Below are 19,142 nucleotides of genomic sequence, written 5' to 3'. Positions count from 1 at the left end.
AGACAACAGAAACACTTTAATGAAAGAGCAAAACATGGAGGGAGGGAAGGATTGAAGGCCCTTAACTGATGCCAAAACACCCACCAGTAATAGAGGCTTTGAGTCTGGGGAAAGGAAAGGGGAAAGCCCCTTAAAAGGACAGTCCCCATCCTGTTTATTTCCTCATAGACATAGGAATAGGGATTTTATTATTGTAGATTTCCACTGTATTTTATGTGGGAACAATCTGATTAGAACCAGAAGGGTCTTCGGAAGAACATCAAAGAAAAACAAATATGGCTTCTGTGGTCATTATTAAAAATATTTTTTACCAGCCCAATAATTTTCTTTGAAGATGAATTTTTATAGATTGAACAGCAGCAAGTAATTTACATACGGTGATGGGATTGGTTAACAATCCCCACTAGTCTAGTAGGGAACTACTTGGTTGCCATGTTTTCATCCAACTTTAGGACATTAAGGAACATGCACAGGCATCTAATATGTCTGCTTGGAAGGGATGAAGAAACCGTGCAATCATACACGCTGATAGCTACAACCACTCTGAATCATCTCTAAAAGTTGCCTACACTGTTTTTACTATTTCCTAGCTTTAAAATTTTGAGTGTGAGTATACTGTTCTGGTTCTAACCAAGAATCTAACCAAACTGAAAGAAATCCAGCCCTCAAAGTCTGCAGTTGCTAATGTGGTGTGACACTTGGGTTTGGAAGCGGCTGCAGCCTCCTCAGCCCACTAGAAGCAAGGCCCCGCCCTTGTGGCAAATTGAACAATAAAAGTTTAATGCTTTGGCTACTTGCCAGGGATTAAATCCGTGGCAAGGGGAGCTAGGCCCAGCAGAGCGGCAGCTCTGAGAGGGTCCTGTTGTACAAATGCAGGGAGAGAGGCAACTTAGCATGTGAGGTGGCCTAAAACATTTTGTCTGCCAAGGTACTCCCTAGAACCCCAAATCATTCCTCTTGAAACTGGTACAATTCTGGGCTAGGGAGCTGTTTACCTAGAAAGAGCATTTAAAAAGAGGGGAAGGATTCCCTTAGAGGAGGAGAAGTCACGTTTCTGTGAAGTAGTAATCTGTGAGGTGTATGGACACCCATCTGACATTTTTCTACGATGGCCTCTTTCCTTTCCCTCCTCAGTCTAAATCCAGACAAAAATCTCAGGGGTGAGGTGAGGGTTGAGGGAAGCACTGCCATCTAGGGAGGAAGACTATGAAGGTAAGAGAGGGAAGAAAAAGAGTGATCTCAGACTGCTCCTCCTGTACTAATACTTATGAGTTCCAGCTGGATTCTCAAGGTAAAACTGAATATGGAAGGAATGTCAGTCATCATTCTCACCAATGAGGAGGCTACACAGTGAGCCGGCCAGAAAGGAACCGCCAAGTGGCGTCAGGGGTCTGGATGTCACTTCAAAACCTATACAGGTAGTTTTCTAAGGGACACATACACTTCCTGCTATGTTGTCCTTATTCAGGCGGCAAACACTCAGGCAAAAGCTACAGATCCAAACTTCCAGCCTCTCTCAAGTGTTTTGCATTAACTGTTCCACAATACAAGCACAATCAACTTGGTATGTTTGAATGTTTCATTTTGCTTTTTCAAAAATGTTTTAATTAAAACAAAATAATCGGTCATGCTAAGCACATTGTTGTTTTTTAAAACCACTTTAAATATGACAATAGAACCATGGAAATAAAAATTAACTGCTTAGCAAAGTGATAGAAGTTTGTCTTTTTTTTTTTTTTCCTGGCTGGTTTTCTGTGTCAGGGCTGGTGCCACCTGCTGCCTGGGCTTTCCTCTCATGGATCTCTCGATGGTTTGTTCTAAGCAACATCTGCAGGCATAGTTGAACAGACCATAGGCCGGTTCCAAGGCAGGCACTATTTATGTAGTGCACACTGAACCACACTGAATTTCTCTTTAGGGCATTTTCAAAGTCTTTTTTTTTCTTTTTTTTTTTTGAGACAGAGTCTCGCTCTGTTGCACAGGTGGGAGTGCAGCGGCACAATCTCAGCTCACTACAGCCCTGACCTCCCAGGCTGAAGTGATCCTCCCACCTCAGCCTCCTGAATAGCTAAAACTATACAACATCCGGCTAATTTTTGTTTATTTTTTATAGAGACAGGGTCTCACTATGTTGCCTCGGCTGGTCTCAAATTCCTGGGCTCAAGGGATCCATTCAACTGGGACTTCCAAAGTGCTGGGATTACAGGTGTCAGCCACTGAGCCTGGTCTAAAAGTCTTATTAAAGACCCAAATGTATGTGTGTGAACTTCTCCCTTATGTATTTTTTTTTTAAATTGGGTAAAATAAAACAAATTTTACCATTTTAACCATTTCTCCCATATGTATCTCAAAGTTAGTTAACAGTAAATGGTAAAAGGTTCATTCATTCACCAAAATCAAGCCTCCTTGTCACCTTTTCTAGACCAGAAAAGAAAAAAAGAAAAAAAAAAAGAAAAAAGACCTTTTCTTTTTTTTCAGTGAATACTGAAAAAAAAAAAAATCAAAAGACATGGACCTAGAGCAGAACTTGGCAAAGCACACCCTGTGGCTCACTGCTTGTTTCTGTATGGCCCACAAGCTGAGACTTAAAATATATAAATAATTTTTAAAATATTTTAGTTTTGAAAAAAATCATATAAACAATGTTTTGTTAACATAAAAATTATAGGAAATTCCCAGCCTGGGCAACATGGTGAAACCCCGTCTCTACTAAGAATAAAATACTAGCCAGGCATGGCGATACATGCCTGTAATCCCATCTACTTGGGAGACTGAGGCAGGAGAATTGCCTGAACCTGGAAGGTGGAGGTTGCAGTGAGCCAAAATCATGCCACTGCACTCCAGCCTGGGCAACAAAGAGAAACTCCATCTCAAAACAAATAAATAAATAAAAAATTATAGAAAATTCAAATTTTAGTGTTCGTAAAGTTTTACTGAAACACAGTCACACCTATTCATTTACCTATTGTCTATGCTGCTTTTGCCCTTAAGAGTTGAGTAATTGCAACAGAGATAGTATAAGGCCCACAAATCTCATATTACTGTCTTCCCTTTACAAAAAATGTTTGCCCACACCTGACCTAGATCATCAGTTGACATTCCAGACTCAAAAATTCTAAATTAAAGATGGTATATTCCCCATCACCAAAAATCCCTAATCTGTATATTGTGAAGCTATTTAAAGTAATATATTTTATGTTACTCATTTATTGCTTTTGGTCTAACTATGCTAAGCCATGAGTGTATCAATAACATCAATATTGAGGGCATCAACTTTCTGTTTATGAGTAGTGAGCCTAAATGGAATGCTCTCTTGCTTTAAGATTTAATAAAAGGGCTCATTTTGCCTATCTTATTTATTTATTTATTTATTGACAGAGTTTTGCTCTTGTTGCCCAGGCTGGAGTGCAATGGTGCAACCTTGGCTCACTGCAACCTCCGCCTCCGGGGTTCAAGTAATTCTCCTGCCTCCCAAGTTGCTGGGATTACAAGCACCTGCCACCATGGCTGGCTAATTTTTTGTATTTTTAGTACAGATGCAGTTTTGCCACATTAGCCAGACTGGTCTCCAACTCCTGACCTCAGGTGATCTTCCTGCCTTGGCCTCCCAAAGTGCTGGGATTATAGGTGTGAGCCACCACGCCTGGCCTCAAAGATTTAAATAGTTTGTCTAGGGGCCAAAATATATTTTCACAAAAATATCAGAGGTCTCTGATGATACCAGGTCAAAATGGTGTTTCTTAAAATACTCAGAGCATACAAGTAACTGGTATGCACCCTTCAATCCTTCACTGATTCAGCCCCCATGTTGCTTACAGGTAATTCTATTAGCATTAATGAAGTCCCCAAGAGGGCCAAGAATTGGTAGACAGTATCATGCTCTAGCTGTTAACTGAACTCACAGGTTTTATGGCAAACGCACTACTGGCTAGTGGGACAAATTCCAGATGAGGAGTTAAAGGAGAATGGGCATCAATCTATAAACCTATAGAAGGTATTCACAGTAAACATAACCTGAGAGGAGAAGCTCTGTCGATGCGCATCCGATAGACCCTAAAGACAGTAAAACACCCAATTTGAGTAGAACATAAATTCCATAAATTCCAGATGGGACCCACTACAGAGAACCCATCAACCCTATGGCCCTAGCTGCACTCCTCCTTGAAGGAAAATCTAGATTCCATTACCCTCTATCTTCCTTCTTATGAGTTGTGAAGGAAGGAAGAGAATTTTTTTTTTTTTTTTTTAAGACGGAGTTTCACCATGTTAGTCAGGCTGGTCTTGAACTCCCGACCTCAGGTGATTTGCCCGCCTTGGCCTCCAAAGTGCTTGGATTACAGGCGTGAGCCACTACGCCCGGCCGGAAGAGAATCTTAAAGGAAGAATGAAAAGAAGGGAGATCATTTGGGGTTGGCTACACATTGTAATTAGAAGTAGGATTGATGGGGAATGAGCTAACTGTTTTTATAAAGTCAGCATTCAAAAATGCAAACCACCAGTAATTTAAATATTACAAAATTGTACAGAATATAAATATTGAAATAATTTTTTCCATCCACAAAATTTTAGAGAAAATTACAGTATCAAAAATATAATATGGCAATCCTGGCATATCCTCAGAGTAAAATGTGTGTGTGTGTGTGTGTGTGTGTGTGCGCGTGTGATATTGGAAAGGATTTTAAAAGCTAGTGGGTAGGATCTAGACAGGATATGTTGCTGAAGACCATGTGGTATCTCCCTAAAACTGCTTCTGCAACTAAACAGGAAAAGTCAAAAAAAAAAAAAAAAAAAAAAAAAAAAGCACTGATTTACCAGGTGGTAAGACACCAAGCTGGCAAGGCTCATGGAATTGGGAACTTGGACCACTTATCACAAATCATTTCACAATGGTTATTTGCCCCTACCCCAGACTCTTAAATAAAAGTACACCAAGATTTGGGGTGCAAACTTCCTAAGAGCTGCTGCACTTGACATTAAAAAAGCAAAGAGACTTGGGAAAAGAATACCTTCCAACAAGCACGAGCAGAGTTGGCTCACTTGATGCTTTTCAGAGCTATGACTCTGCCCTTTCCAGAGGGGAAGCAGTCTATTTCCACCCATACATTTCCCTTTGTAGGGGACATTAAATCCTGACCACACAGATAGCAAAGTTGAGCTAAGGGGTTACTAGGTTACAGTTATGTTGACATATCCTGGCTCTCGGAATGTCCCTCACTCCTCACAACAGTAGAAATGATCATACTGTAGAAGTCCCATAAAAGGTGGTGCTCACTCAGAAACTGCTTACTGAGCCTCAGGTTTACAACACTTGGAGACCCCAGTTCTACCATTTAAAGCCAAGTTTTGCCTTTTAACAGAAATTAATCAGACAGAAAGCTCTTAGCATTCCCAGGGTAAATGAGGTGTCTAGCACTTGATGAACTGTGAGGCCCCATAAAAGTATTATTGAAATATGTTTATTGACTGCCCTCCTATATGTGGGTATGTTACCTACAGTGTATCATTTAATCTTCACAACACTCTGCAAAGAAGTTATCATCCTCTCTTTACAGACGAGGAAACTGAGGCTCAGAGAGCGGAAGCCATGGCCCAAGGTCATGCAGTGACAACACCAAGTCCTAGCTTTTTCGATAATCTAAGCAAATGAGTAAACAAGGCAACTCTGAGTTTTCTTACACAAGCAAAATCCCATCTTTTCAACATCAGTCTGCGACGTTGGGTGGAGAACCCAGAGGCGGGTTTTCCTACTCCCGCAGACGGGTAATAAACTCTTCCCATCTCTTTCACAAACGTCCTATACCAACACCCAAACAACCTGCAGAGAAATGTAACTGCGCCAAGCAACGCCCTCTTGCCTTCTCTTCAACTTAGAAAGGATTCGGCTACAAGGTTGTGTGTGGAAGTGAAGTGAAGTCCAAACTTCATCCTGGTCCAGGGCCCCGCCTCAGGAAGACCTGGCCTTGGGCTTGGCCTGGGCAGTGAGCGGCCCGTTTAAGGCATGGGGTAACCCGAAACACGGAGCTCGGAGTTGCACCCTCAGGAAGAGCACCCTAAGCTCAGTAGGGGAGAAGTTTTCAATCACCCATTCCTTTCTTCCTCTCCCCCTGCTGAGCCATCACCTGAGTCATACGGACGTTCAAAGCGGCCCAGAGAGAGGGCACGTCCCGTCCCGTCTGGGTACAGGGTCGTCCCAGGACCCTAACCTGCCTTTAGCAGGGCGAGCAAGTCAATCCCGTTCCTCGCGAGGCAGAAGTTACAATGTCCGCCCAAGCGGGTGCAGCTGAGGACTCGGGAAAAGGGGCTGAGCGCCGGCTCCTCCCGCCTCCACTCGGCTCTACGCGGGGAGGCGCCGGGTTCCACCGGTGTAGGAGGGAGGAGAGAACAGGGGGATGCGGGGGCGTCGTAGTGAGGCTCGGGGAGGGGACCCTGGCCCAGGGTAGGGATGCCGCTGAGAGTCTTGGAGACGGGGGTGTAGCCTCTTGTAGTCGGGGAGCCATACCAGTGCAAGGTGCGTCGGTGGGGGACTTGGGGATGGGATTCCAGGAGGTTCGGGGAGCAGGGGGCGTCCTGGCCCAGGGGAAGTCGCTGGGGTTTGGGGCGGGGTCCCAGGAGGTACCGAGGAGAGGGGGCGTCCCGGCCTGATTGGTGTCGCTGAGGGACTCGGGCAGCGCGTCCCGAGTCCCGAGACAGAGGAGATGTCCCAGCCCAGGGGGCGTCGCGGAGGGGCTTGGAGGTCTCAAGGCGGAGAGGGCGTCCTGGGTTGAGGGTCGTCGCTGAGGAGCACCGGGTCCTGCAGCCGGAGGAAGGCACCGGGCCCGGGGGCGTCGCTGAGGGGCCTGAGGGCGAGCCCGGGTCCCAGGGAGGGATCGTCCCGGCCTGAGGGGCGTCGCCAAGGAGCTCGGGGAAGGGGCCCGGAAGGTCCTGAGGCGGGAGAGGGGGGCCCCCAGGGCGGCCGGCCCTGGTCGCTCCTCGAGTGGGCTCCGCGCAGGGCGGGCGGCGGGGGGTCGCTCACACTCACCGGGTCCGGGGCCGGGGCCGGGGCCGGGGCCGGGGCTGGGCGCGGGCCGGGCCGCTAGCGTGAGCGCCGCGGCGGAGAGCAGGGCGAGGCGAGCGGCGGGCGGCGCCATGGGCTGTCAGTGCGGGGCCCCGGGGCGCGGCCCGGGGGAAAGGGGGCAGCACGGGGAGCCGGGGGCGGCCATGGGAGCGGGGAACGGGGCCCGAGTGTGGCCCCGCCCCGGCTGCCCGGCGGCCCCGCCCCGGCCCGCCCCGCTCAGTGCCGCCACCGCCCCTGCAGCCTGGGGCCCGCCCGGCTCCGCGGAGAGGCCCAGGGGGCGGAACCCACTGCGCACGCACGCCCCGCCCCGGCCGCTGGCCGCTCCTGCCACTCACGCATCAGGCCCCTCCCACCTCTCCCCACACCTGGGCCCGCCACGCAGGGCGCTCGGTTTGTCCCATCCAGGGGTGGGATCAGCAGGTGAGGGGCGGGGCCTCGGCCCGGCCTCCGAGTCACCAAGCTGTTTGGCGGGGCTGAAATAGGCCGGGCTCCCAGTGACCCCTGCTCCACCCTCACTCGGGTCGTGACCCGCGCGTGGGCTCAGCTACAGCGGTAATAATTAGAGCAGCAGTTTGCAAACTGTTTTTCCTTGCTTAGCTCATCGTAATGATTAAAAAGGACTGCTTTGGAGAGTTCACATCCCACTTAGTCACCTGTAAGACCTTGGGCAGGTTTAAAGGAAAAATAGCTTTTACCTCAATTTCCTCATCTGTTAAATGAAGGTGATAATAGCTACTACTCCCCAGAGCCGTTGCACTAAATAAGAATGCCTGGAGCCCGGCGCGGTGGCTAACTCCTATGATCCCAGCACTTTGGGAGGCTGAGATGTTAGAATCGCTTGAGCCAGGAGTTCGAGACCAGCCTGGGGAACACAACGAGAACCACACCCCCCCACACACACCCATCTCTACAGGAAAAAAACAAAAAAACAAAAACCCACCAATCAGTGGTCCCAGCTATTCAGGAGGCTGAGGCAGAAGGATCGCTTGAGCCTGGGAGGTCCGGGTTGCAGTGAGCCCGGTTTCACTGTGTGTTCGTACCACTGCACTGAGACAGAGCAAGACCCTGTCTTAAAACAAACAAACAAACAAAAAAAAGCATGAAAGCTCGGAAACTTGTGCGCACGCACAGTAGGAGCTCAGCAAATGCTGAATTTCCTTTCTCCACCCCAAGTTTGCAGTCATATACTGACCCCTGATTCCGTATCCCATCACGCAGCAAGCGCCAACTAGGGTAAGTTTCCTGATCTGAGGCTCGGCGGTTTGCAGAACAGGAATAATAAAAGGCCTTCAGAGGATTCGATGAGATAGAAGCAAGTACAACGCCCAACGCAAAGTCCAGAAATGGACCGGACAGGGCTGCTTATTCTACAGCCTGGGATGTCAGGGATGAGAGAGCTCGTGGCTTGCTTAAACTTTCATCCCCTGCGTGGTAGGCCCTTTGCCCACCCCACCACCACCCCCCACCCCGGCAAGGGCTTCCCCTGCCGCGCCCCGGGTCGGTAGTGGGCCGCGCTCCTCCCCTGCATTCCCCCCCAGGCAGAGGGGATTTTCCTAGGGCTCCCGCCTAAAGCGCGGCGGTGACGCCCGGCGGGGCAGGTTCGGGCAGCGTGCCGGGCGCTTTCAAGTCCCTGGTCCCGGGCTTGCAAGTGCAGACCTGCGCCCGGCGCGGCGGCGGAAAATCTGCCCCAGTGTGCAGACTCGCCGCACCCAGAGCGCTACTGGGCGGGACCGGCCCCCCGGGCTCCCCCTTCCTGCCTTGGGTACACTCGTCCCTGGGCCCCCTCAACCCCCGGGCGCCGCCCCCTCGCCCACTCCCAGAGCCCGCGTCCCCCAAACTCCTTTCCCCGCCCACGGCTGCTCGCAGAGCCGAGCCCCAAGGGCGCAGCTGCCTCCCACTAGGCCTCGCAATCTCCGTCCCTCTCCACCCACACGACTCAGCGCCGCAGCAAGAAGAATCTTGTTCGGCCATTGTTTTCATGTGTCATTCCCGAATTCAGGGATCCTCTGGGCTTCTTGGAGATTAGGGGCACCCACCATCCCCTCACCCAGCCAGCCTCTGTCCCGGGGACCCTCATCCCCACGTCCCACCGGTGATCTCCACTTTTGGTCAGCTTTCCCCTGTTCTGCCATTTTGGGCCCTTCCCACCTTCTCCACAAGGCCTGAGAACTCTTATTCTGGGACTTCTGTGCCCTCCCAGACAGCAGTGCCTTTGAAGAGAATGAAATGAGAAGATGCAGGTGAAGCCCTCAGCCCAAAGCAAACACTCAATAAAGGCGAACCTTCCTTCGTTCAGCACATATTAAACGAGGAACATGCCAAGGGCTGAGGATACAGCCATCAAGACCAAAGCTGCCTCTTGGAACGTACATTCTAGTCAACCTGAAAACACGCAAATTTCAGAGAACGAAAAGTGCTACAAAGACAAGAAAGTGATGTTAACCGAAAGCTCTACGGATTTTTTTTTCTTTTTCTTTTTCTAGAGACAGGGTCTCCCTCTGTCACCCACGCTGGAATGCAGTGGTGAGATCATGGCTCACTGCAGCCTCCAACTCCTGGGCTCCAACGATCCTCCAGCCTCAGACTCCTGGGTAGCTGGGACTACAGAGGCATGCCGCCACACTTGGCTAACCTTTGGACCACTTTAAACAGGATGCCTGAGAAAGACTTTAGCAAAGCAGGGCACAGTTCTCTACAGTTTACAAGGTTCTCTGCATCTCATTTGGGTTTCAGAGGAGAAAATAGGAAGGGCACCCAGGAGATTGGAAACATTTGTGATAGTAGCTTTGGTCTGTCCTGCCTGCTGCGGGAAGTCACCCCTCCGGGGCTGGCTGCAGCCTCCTCGTCCAATTGGCTCTCTCTGTCATGTGCACTGCCTAGGACCAGCCATATAATTGGCATGGCACAGTGAGAAACGAAAATGTATGTCCTTTGTCCAAACTTAAGAATTTCATGACAGGCCGGGTGCTGTGGCTTACGCCTGTAAACCCAGCACTTAGGGAGACCAAGGCAGGTGGATCACCTGAGGTCGGGAGCTTGAGACTAGCCTAGTCAACACGGTGAAACCTCGTCTCTACTAAAATACAATAAAGTAGCCAGGTGAGGTGGTGGGTGCCTGTAATTCCAGCTACTCAGGCGGCTGAGACAGAAGAATTGTTTGAACCTAGAGGTGGAGGTTGCAGTGAGCAGTGATCATGCCACTGCACTCCAGCCTGAGTGACAGAGCAAGACTCTGTCTCAAAAAAAAAAAAAAAAAAAGAATAGGCCGGGCGTGGTGGCTCATGCCTGTAATCCCTGCACTCTGGGAGGCCGAGGTGGGCGGATCATCTGAGGTCGGGAGTTTGAGACCAGCCTGACGAACATTAAGAAACCCCGTCTCTACTAAAAATACAAAATGAGCCAGGCATGGTGGTGCACACCTGTAGTCCCAGCTACTTGGGAGGCTGAGGCAGGAAAATTGTTTGAACCCAGGAGGCAGAGGTTGCAGTGAGCTGAGATCGCGGCATTGCACTCCAACCTGGACAACAAGAGCAACTCTCCATCTCAAAGAAAAGAAAAAGATAAAGCATGTGTGGGACCCTTCCCTGCAAGGGGACCTATGTTGATACACAGGTTGCACACCCCTAAAGTTGGCCCTGTTGTACAACAGGACTTGGAAATCGTGTACAAGTTCCTCCTGGCCCTGGCAGCGGTGAGAAACGTCCCTCTAGCCTTCTCCACCCCCACCTGCTCTTTTCCAGCTGAAAGCCCAGCACAGGTGATGGAAACAGCGCACAAGAGGCTAAAAATACAGCCCAGTGTGTCTACGTCGTGGTGCTTAACAGCTCAAGGTCTTTTGCTCCGCTATGTGGTCCTGGCCTCTGGCAGGGAACGACCTGGGATATTCATTTCATTGCTTTACATGCCTAGGGTGTTTAGCAGCTTTATTTCATGGAAAGAGTGAGGACACTGAATGCAGCTCCTGGGCCTCCAGAAAGATGCTGGTGTCCATTTGTCTGTCTGTCTGCATTCTGTACAACTTAGGCCCCTTTCATCCTCTGAGGGCAGCAGGATTTGCCAAGAAGCTGGGCAACCTACACTGTTGGAGTTTGGGTCATTCTGGTGTCTTTGAAACTCCAGTTGGCATGATTTCTGCTCAGAGGGTAGTCATTTTATGGAGAGAGCCCTGGAGGAGGGGGCCTGTTTATAGTGACAGCAATAGCAAACATTTACTGAGGACTTTACTAAGGCTGTACAGGGTATTGACGGTTGCATTTCAGAAAATCCTCCCGGTAGCCTATGAGGGAGGCATTCTTACCAGCCCCACGCCCATCCCAGTACAAAGAGAGGTTAGATGACTTGATCAAAGGTGACATAGTGGTAGAGCTGGGCCTTGAACCCAGGCACTGGGACCCCAGTGTTACCCCGATAAGTACCAGACTGAGCCACCTCCTTGTCTTTTTTAGTTTTAAAGACAGGGTCTTGAGGCCAGGCACAGTGGCTCCCACCTGTAATCCCAGCATTTTGGGAGGCCAAGGTGGGTGGATCACTTGAGGTCAGGAGTTTGAGACTAGCCTGGCCAACATGGTAAAACCTCATCTGTCAAAAAAAAAAAAAAAAAAAAAAAAAAAAAAATTTAACCAAGAGTGGGAGCATACACCTATAACCCCAGCTATTCGGGAGGCTGAGGCAGGAGAATCACTTGAACCCAGGAAACAGAGGTTGCAGTGAGCAGATAGTGCCACTGTCCTCCAGCCCAGGCAACAGAGTGAGACTCTTTCCAAAAAAATAAAAGGGTTTGATATGTTGCCCAGTTTGGAGTGCAGTGACTATTCACAATCACGGTATACTACAGCCTCCAATTCCTGGGCTCCAGCAATCCTCTCATCTCAGACTCAGTAGCTGGGGCTACAGGTGCTTGCTACTGTACCTGGTGCCTCCTTGTTCTGTCATTAGGCCTGGTGTGATGGCTCATGCTTGTAATCTCAGCGCCTTGGGAAGCTGAGGTGGGAGGATCACTTGAACCCAGTCGTTTGAGGTTACAGTGAACCAGGATAGAGCCACGGCACTCCAGCCTGGGCAACAAGAAAGCAAGACCCTGTCTCTAAAATTAATAATAATGGGCCGGGTACAGTGGTTCATGCTTGTAATCTCAGGACTTTTGGAATCCAATGCTGGCAGATCACCTGAGGTCAGGAGTTCAAGTCCTGGCCAACATGGTAAACCCCCATTTCTGGCCTGGCCAACATGGTGAAACCCGATTTCTGCTAAAAATACAAAAATTAGCTGGGCGTGGTGACTCATGCCTGTAATCCCAGCTACTTGGGAGGCTGAGGCAGGAGAATCGCGTGAACACTGGTGGTGGAGGTTGCAGTGAGCCAAGGTCATGCCACTGCACTCCAGCCTGGGTAACAAAGCAAGACTCCATCTCAAAAAAAAAAAAAAATTAATAATAATAATTACTAAAAAATATAATAATAGGGTTCTGTCACCAGATGCTCAGTAGAGTGGTCCAGAGCTGGGATTGGAATGAAGTAAGTGAGATATTTGCTTCAGGCACAGAGTTTAAGAGAATTTTTAGAAAATACAGTAAAAAACCCAGTAATCAAGATAAATATTATTTAATAGATATTTTATACATCTAATAAATATATTTAATAATTAATATCTAATTCAATATTTTAAAACAATTTTTAAAGTTTAAATGAATTTTAAAAATCCATTATGAACAGAGTATCCCAAATTTAAATGAAGATAGGATCTGTATTCCCAATTTTCCTTTAGCCTCGGGCTTAGGTCTGCTCCATATCCTTACTAAGCCCGTCTCCCAGGATTCTGGCTCAGACAACTAGTGATGGGAAATTCAAGAGAGGCAGTCATTTGCTTGTTCTAATGAGGTTGAAGGAAGAGAGAGAATCTGGTCTTGAACATAATGAGTTAGAGGTGTCTGTGGGGCACTCAGGTGGGCACCTCTGAAGACTCATGATAGGGTTTGGGTTAGAAATGAGGAAGCGTGAGGCATCTGCGGGACTCAAGTGAGAACTGGTGGGAAGGGAGACAGGACACCATTATTTCACATACTTGGCCCACAATTGGTGCATAGTCAGCACATGCGGTCTAAATCATTGGTCCTCAGAGTTTGCATCATAGTTCAGGAACCTTTTCAAATTCTTTCTCATCCAAAGTGTTTCTCTTCTTCTGCATCATGAACCTCAGGTATGTTCCCACATGAGTATGGAAGCTTACTGCTTGGGTGTTAAAATAAAAACATCTGAGGAAATTAAAAACAACTAAATTCCACTAGAATTGCGTGGGTGGGGCAGGGCCATAAAGGCGGAAGACAAGAATGAATAGAAATTGACTCAATTTCTTCTTTATTGGCTGATCCAGCAGAAAGAGAATAAAAGCTAAGAGAAGCTAAAAAGAAGAAAGGTAGTGGTGAAGGAAAGAAAAAAAAAGAAAGAAGGAAGATTATAGGTGCTAAAAATACTGCGAGGAAAGTTTGGCTAACCATCAAAGAAGGACAGATGTGTTTCCAAATAGAAGTGGTGGTTTAGATATGTCAGGAAGCACAGCTCCAAATGATGGGTGGAAAATAAAGGTTAGTGAGACTAAGCTCAGCAGAATAAAAAAGCTTCATGGGAGAATCAAACTAAGGAACAGGTCTTTCAGCAACATGGAAGCCCTACTGCTTCAACCCCGAGTCCCCGAATCAAGTGCTGGCACCTGCGATGGAAACTCTTGCCATGGTTTTAGTACCCTGGACCAAATATCATTCTACCCTGACTTTATCATTCTAAATAACCTTCGATGGGACAATCTCTGCTAAAGACTAACCACTTCCTTATCTTATCCTCAGCTACCTGCTTCCCTTTCCCTTTAACAAAGCATGGAGGCTGGGCGCAATGGCTCATGCCTGCAATCCCAGCACTTTGGGAGGCCAAGGCGGGCAGATCACGAGGTCAGGAGTTCGAGACCAACCTGACCAACATGGTGAAATCCCATCTCTACTAAAAATACAAAAATTAGCCAGGTGTGGTGGCACATGCCTGTAATCTCAGCTACTCAGGAGGCTGAGGCAGGACAGTCGCTTGAACCTGAGGGGTGGAGGTTGCAGTGAGCCGAGATTGCACCACTGCACTCCAACCTAAGCAGAGCTACAGAGCAAGATTTCATCTCAAAAAACAACAAAAAAACATGGAATATTCTGAACAACTCCCATAACCAGGGGTGAGATGTAGCTCCTGTACGTGCAATATTTCTGTGAGGTCAATCAATCTGACAAATATTTAATGAAGACGGATCTTGAAAGTCTGAAACCCAAGTCAATTAAGAAACATTCCCCATTTCCAAGAGGCTTATTGCTTGGCCTCATACACTAGATTTTTTTGTTCTTTTTTTTTTTTAAGAGATGGGGTCTTGCTTTGTTGCCCAAGCTCATCTTGAACTCCTGGATTCAAGTGATCCTTCCACCTCAGTCTCCCAAAATGCTGGGATTATAGGTGTGAGCCACCACACCCGGCCATAAACCAAAGTGATGCACATGAATGACGTGAGACAAAGATTATATCAAATGTTGGGTTATATCACTTAGACCATGGGCAACAGTCTCAAGAAAGGGTCAGATGAATGAATGAACCATAATATTAACAATGTTCACATGGCCGGATGTGGTGTCTCATGCCTGCAATCCCAGCGCTTTGGAAGGTGAAGGTGGGCAGATCATGAGGTCAGGAGTTCAAGACCAACCTGGCCAACATGGTGAAACCCCATCTCTGCTAAAAATATAAAAATTAGCCAGGCGTGGTGGCGGGCACCTATAATCCCAGCTACTCGGGAGGCTGAGGCAGAATTGCTTGAACCTGGGACACAGAGGTTGCAGTGAGCTGAGATAATGCCATTGCACTCAAGCCTGGGTGAAAGAGTGAGACTCCGTCTCAAAAATAAATAAATAAATAAATAATAACATTCATATGGGATGGCTGTGTTGGCTCACAGCTGTAGTCCCAGCACTTTGGGAGGCCGAAGAGAATCACTTGAGCCAAGGAGTTCCAGACCAGGCTGAGCAACATAGGGAGACCTCATCTCTACCCTCTCCCCAAAAAATATATATATTAGCTAGGCATGGTGGCATATGCCTGTGATTCCAGCTACTTGGGAAGCCGAGGTGGGAGGATTGCTAGAGCCCAGGAGGTCTAGGCTGCCATGAGCCATGATCACACCACTGCACACCAGCCTGGGTGACAGAGTGAGACCCTGTCTCAAAACAAAAACAAAAACACAAAAAAGCGAATATTTATTAAGTGCTTACTGCATACCAGGAGCCATGCCAAGTCCTTCAGATGCCTTGTCCCACTTCATCCTCACAATAATCCTTAGGTAGAGACTATGATTAGGCCTATTTCACAGCTGAGGAAATCAAGGTTCAGAAGTATGAATTCACTTGCCTATTGAAAGATGGATCTGGGATGCCAACACAGGCAGACTCTCTCTTGAGCCTAGAGAAATTCTCATGACAGGACTAGAACTGGGCCTGGGTATGGTAGGTGGATGGGCAGAGGCCAAACATCACATTGATAACTGTGAGTGCTTAAGAACAAGGGCAGTAGGGCTGGGCGTGGTGATTCACACCTGTAATCCTAGCACTTTAGGAGGCTGAGGGGGGTGGATCACCTGAGGTCAGGAGTTTGAGACCAGCCTGGCCAACATGGTGAAACCCCATCTCTACTAAAAACACAAAAATTAGCCGGGTGTGGTAGCGCATGCCTGTAATCCCAGCTACTCAGGAGGCTGAGGCAGGAGAATTGCTTGAATCTGGGAGGTGGCGGTTGCAGTGAGCCGAGATCGTGCCATTGCAGTCCAGCCTGGGTGACAAGCATGAAACTCCATGTCAGAAAAAAAAAAAAAAAAGAACAAGGGCAGTATAGACTTTGGTTGGGTTCAGCCTTTGTTGGTTACTTGGGGCATGATACTTGAGGAACTTGTGCCTCAGTTTCTTTATCTGTAAAACAGGGAACGGTACCCAAACTCATAGGACTCTTGGTAGCATTTCATGACCTGATGCTAGTAAAGTGGCTAGAATAGAGCCTGGCTTTCAGGAAGCATTCAATAAATATAGCTTAGACCAAGGTACCCTGGGTTAGTTCTAAGGAAGGCTGAGGGTTACCTGTTGTGGCATAGTCAATTGAAGTGAGTTACATTGGAGGGAGAGGCCAAATTTGGTAGACCTTGAGGAGTATGTATCAAGTGCTGCCCCTGTGAACAGCTCTGAGCTGGAAGAAGGAGCCTGAGGCCTGGCACAGGCTCATGCCCGTAGTCTCAGCACTTTGGGATGCCAAGGCAGACGGATCACTTGAGGCCAGGAGTTTGAGACCAGCCTGGCCAACATGGTGAAACGCTGTCTTTACTAAAAATACAAAAATTAGCTGAGCTTGGTGGTGCGCATCTGTAATCCCAGCTTCTTGGGTGGCTGATGCACAATACTCGCTTGAACCCAGGAGGTGGAGGTTTCAGTGAGCCAAGATCTCACCACTGCATGCACTCCAGCCTGGGCGACAGAGTGAGTAAAAGACCTAGCAGAGTCATTGAATAAAAGACCTAGCAAATTAAATCTAACAGATGAGTGTCTGGAAAGAGGAGGTGCAGAAAAGCCAAACTCAAGACGGGGAAGGAGAAAAGAGAAACAGATGAGCTATTCCTACTATGCCTTTTTTGCTTGACATTTTCCCCCGGTCCCTGCTTTGCAGAGTAAAGACAGATGATAATTTCCAGGTAGCCCAGGAGCCTGGTGCCATTTTTCCAAGATTCACCAGCTTTGAAAAGATACTTGCCTGCCCAGTCTCCAGACATTCGCAAACTCTTCCCAAAGACAAACCCTTTCCAAAGCTCTGCTCTAAAACTGACCTAGCTCTTAGGAGGTGAGGCCAGGGCTCACCACTGAAAGGGCGCCATTGTCTTCCCAAGTGTCTGTGGGTCCAGCTGCCATAGGCCTGGAGGTGGTTCACAGCCTGTGGTGCGGTCTGCCTGCAGGCTTTGATTCACCCCAGGGACAACACTTAAAAACTCAAGCAGGCAACACATGAGATTCCAGGAGCCCCTGCCAGATTCATACTCTGTTTTTCCATCATTTCACTCTCCTCCCCCTCAGGAGGGAGCCTCCCGAGGCATTTTGCAAATAAAAAAAAATCAAACCCACCAACAGGACGAGCACCTGATAAGGAGTGAGGCATTGCCCAAGAGTTCCCAGGAAGAGGCGGCTTTGTTCTCGTTTCAAGCCCTTGACACTGCTAACAGCTCTAATTACTGCATTTGCCATGGGATGTCAAATAAAACCACATTCCAGAAACCATGTAGTCTTCCCGGGAGAGACACGCAGGGAAAGATGCCCAGGGCTGCAGGAACGTGTTCTTTCATTTCTGGTCCCTAACCTTGGCAGCTATTCTGAGAATTCAACAGTGCTTTCTTTATGTGCATGAAGGAAGGCGCTTTTGCACATGTAGGGATGCATCTCACTACCTGTATCCCCAAATCTGATCTGCATGTTTGACTACATTTCCTGCAAAACATGCTTCTTAAGAACGTGAAGGTCTTCAAAATTCACCCAAGCCATTTGGGGGAAATGAGGACTTCAGAAATTTCTGAGGCTAGAAGCGAAACCATATAGGACGTCTTCCCACATAATTTAACTATAAAATCTGATGATGTAACACCCACCCACACCCACATCACAAACCAAAGTGACATCACAAATACTAGGGATAATGGCTCAAAGCTGCCTGCATTGAGCCCAAATCTAAACAAACAGCAATTTGCCCATACGTGACTGAGGCAGAGAAAGACAGGTGATTAGAAGTATTAAAACAAAACAAAACAAAACAACAAAAGAGAGAGAGAAAGGAAAGAGAAAATACATATATCTTCCCCCTACTAAGCTAGCGAAAATAAAATTTAAGGCAACTGAAATATGGTAAGGTGATTTTACTTTTTATAGATGACATTTCTCGGAAAGCCAGGTCTCTCTGAATATGTGATTCTAATCTATCCAAATTGTTCTGTTGTTCTTAGCTGGTCCCAGGAAATGGAGGCCAGCATCGTTTACCTTTTCGTCTTGCTGTTACGGTCCCCAGAGTATACTGATTTCCCTGTGAATGGGCTCTTCTTGGCTTAAGGCCGTTGGTTAGAAAGCGTATTCAGGGTTTGGCAGAACTTACCTGTTGTCATGTCTGTGTTGCAGCGTGGTGGAGTGTCTAGAGCTCATATGGAAGTCGTGAGTGACTCTGTCTTCATTCTCTTTCCAGCAGGCAGGAATTGTCTTCGATTCCTTGCGAACCCCCCCTGACCCCCGGCTTCCTGCCCCAGCATGCTCTGTTCTTTGAGAGCCTGAATATTACTATAACCTTGTGGAGTTACTTACTTTCTCCTCACTACTTGGTATAAAAGGCTTTGGTGAGAAGGAGAGGACATATAGTAAGATTTCTAAGAACTGGGTGGAAGGAATGGCCTATAAAAGATGTTAATATTTTGCCTTCAAAATAGACCTTTTATTCTTCGCTGGAGAGCAATCTTTTAAAAATTAATTTCTCCCTCTTATAACTCTAGCACCCAATCCATATGAGACAAGACCCCAGCATCCCAATCTATGGACTCCGACAGTCCATCTTATTAAACACCAGGCTTCAGGACTGCTATGTGGACTCACCGGCTCTCACCAACATCTGGATGGCCAGAACGTGTGCAAAGCAGAACATTAATGTCCCAGCACCAGCTACCACTTCTTCTTGGGAAGTTGTAAGGAATCCATTGATTGCCAGTTCCTTCTCCCTGGTTAAGCTTGTACTCAGGCGGCAACTGAAGAATAAGTGCTGCCCAGCACCACGCAAGTTTGGAGAAACAAAACTCTCAAAGAGATTAAAACACAAGGGCAATTCAGTGATGAAAGCCACCCAGCGGGCCAGGAAAAGAAACTCCATCAGTTCCAAGAGCAAGCGGCCAGCAGGGCATAGGATGCCTGCAGGAGGCATCAGAGAGGTAGATGATGGCCAGTAATGGGGAAAATGTAATGGGTTGGGAGAGGGAAAAGGTAAAACCAGAGAGCACTTAACACTTGACA

The 19,142-nt window shown here is 47.8% G+C and overlaps 1 protein-coding gene across 3 annotated transcripts in view; it reads right to left on the bottom strand.

Annotated features, from left to right (window-relative positions):
- The window catches only part of KREMEN1 (kringle containing transmembrane protein 1), a 70,498-nt gene extending 63,358 nt beyond the window's left edge, over positions 1-7,140 (bottom strand). For all 3 annotated transcript variants that reach the window (XM_032256755.1, XM_032256756.1, XM_032256757.1), the window contains exon 1: positions 7,031-7,140. In XM_032256755.1, the coding sequence (XP_032112646.1) occupies positions 7,031-7,127 (97 nt within the window). In that variant the 5' untranslated portion in view covers positions 7,128-7,140. The remainder of the gene's footprint in view (positions 1-7,030) is intronic.
- Between the last annotated feature and the right edge of the window lie 12,002 nt (positions 7,141-19,142).

This window comes from Sapajus apella, unplaced genomic scaffold, assembly GCF_009761245.1.
Source record: "Sapajus apella isolate SASKATOON/1434 unplaced genomic scaffold, GSC_monkey_1.0 scaffold95, whole genome shotgun sequence".
Lineage (NCBI taxonomy): Eukaryota > Metazoa > Chordata > Mammalia > Primates > Cebidae > Sapajus > Sapajus apella.
Note: the sequence above shows the minus strand (reverse complement) of the source record. Positions and strands in the feature narration are given on the sequence as shown.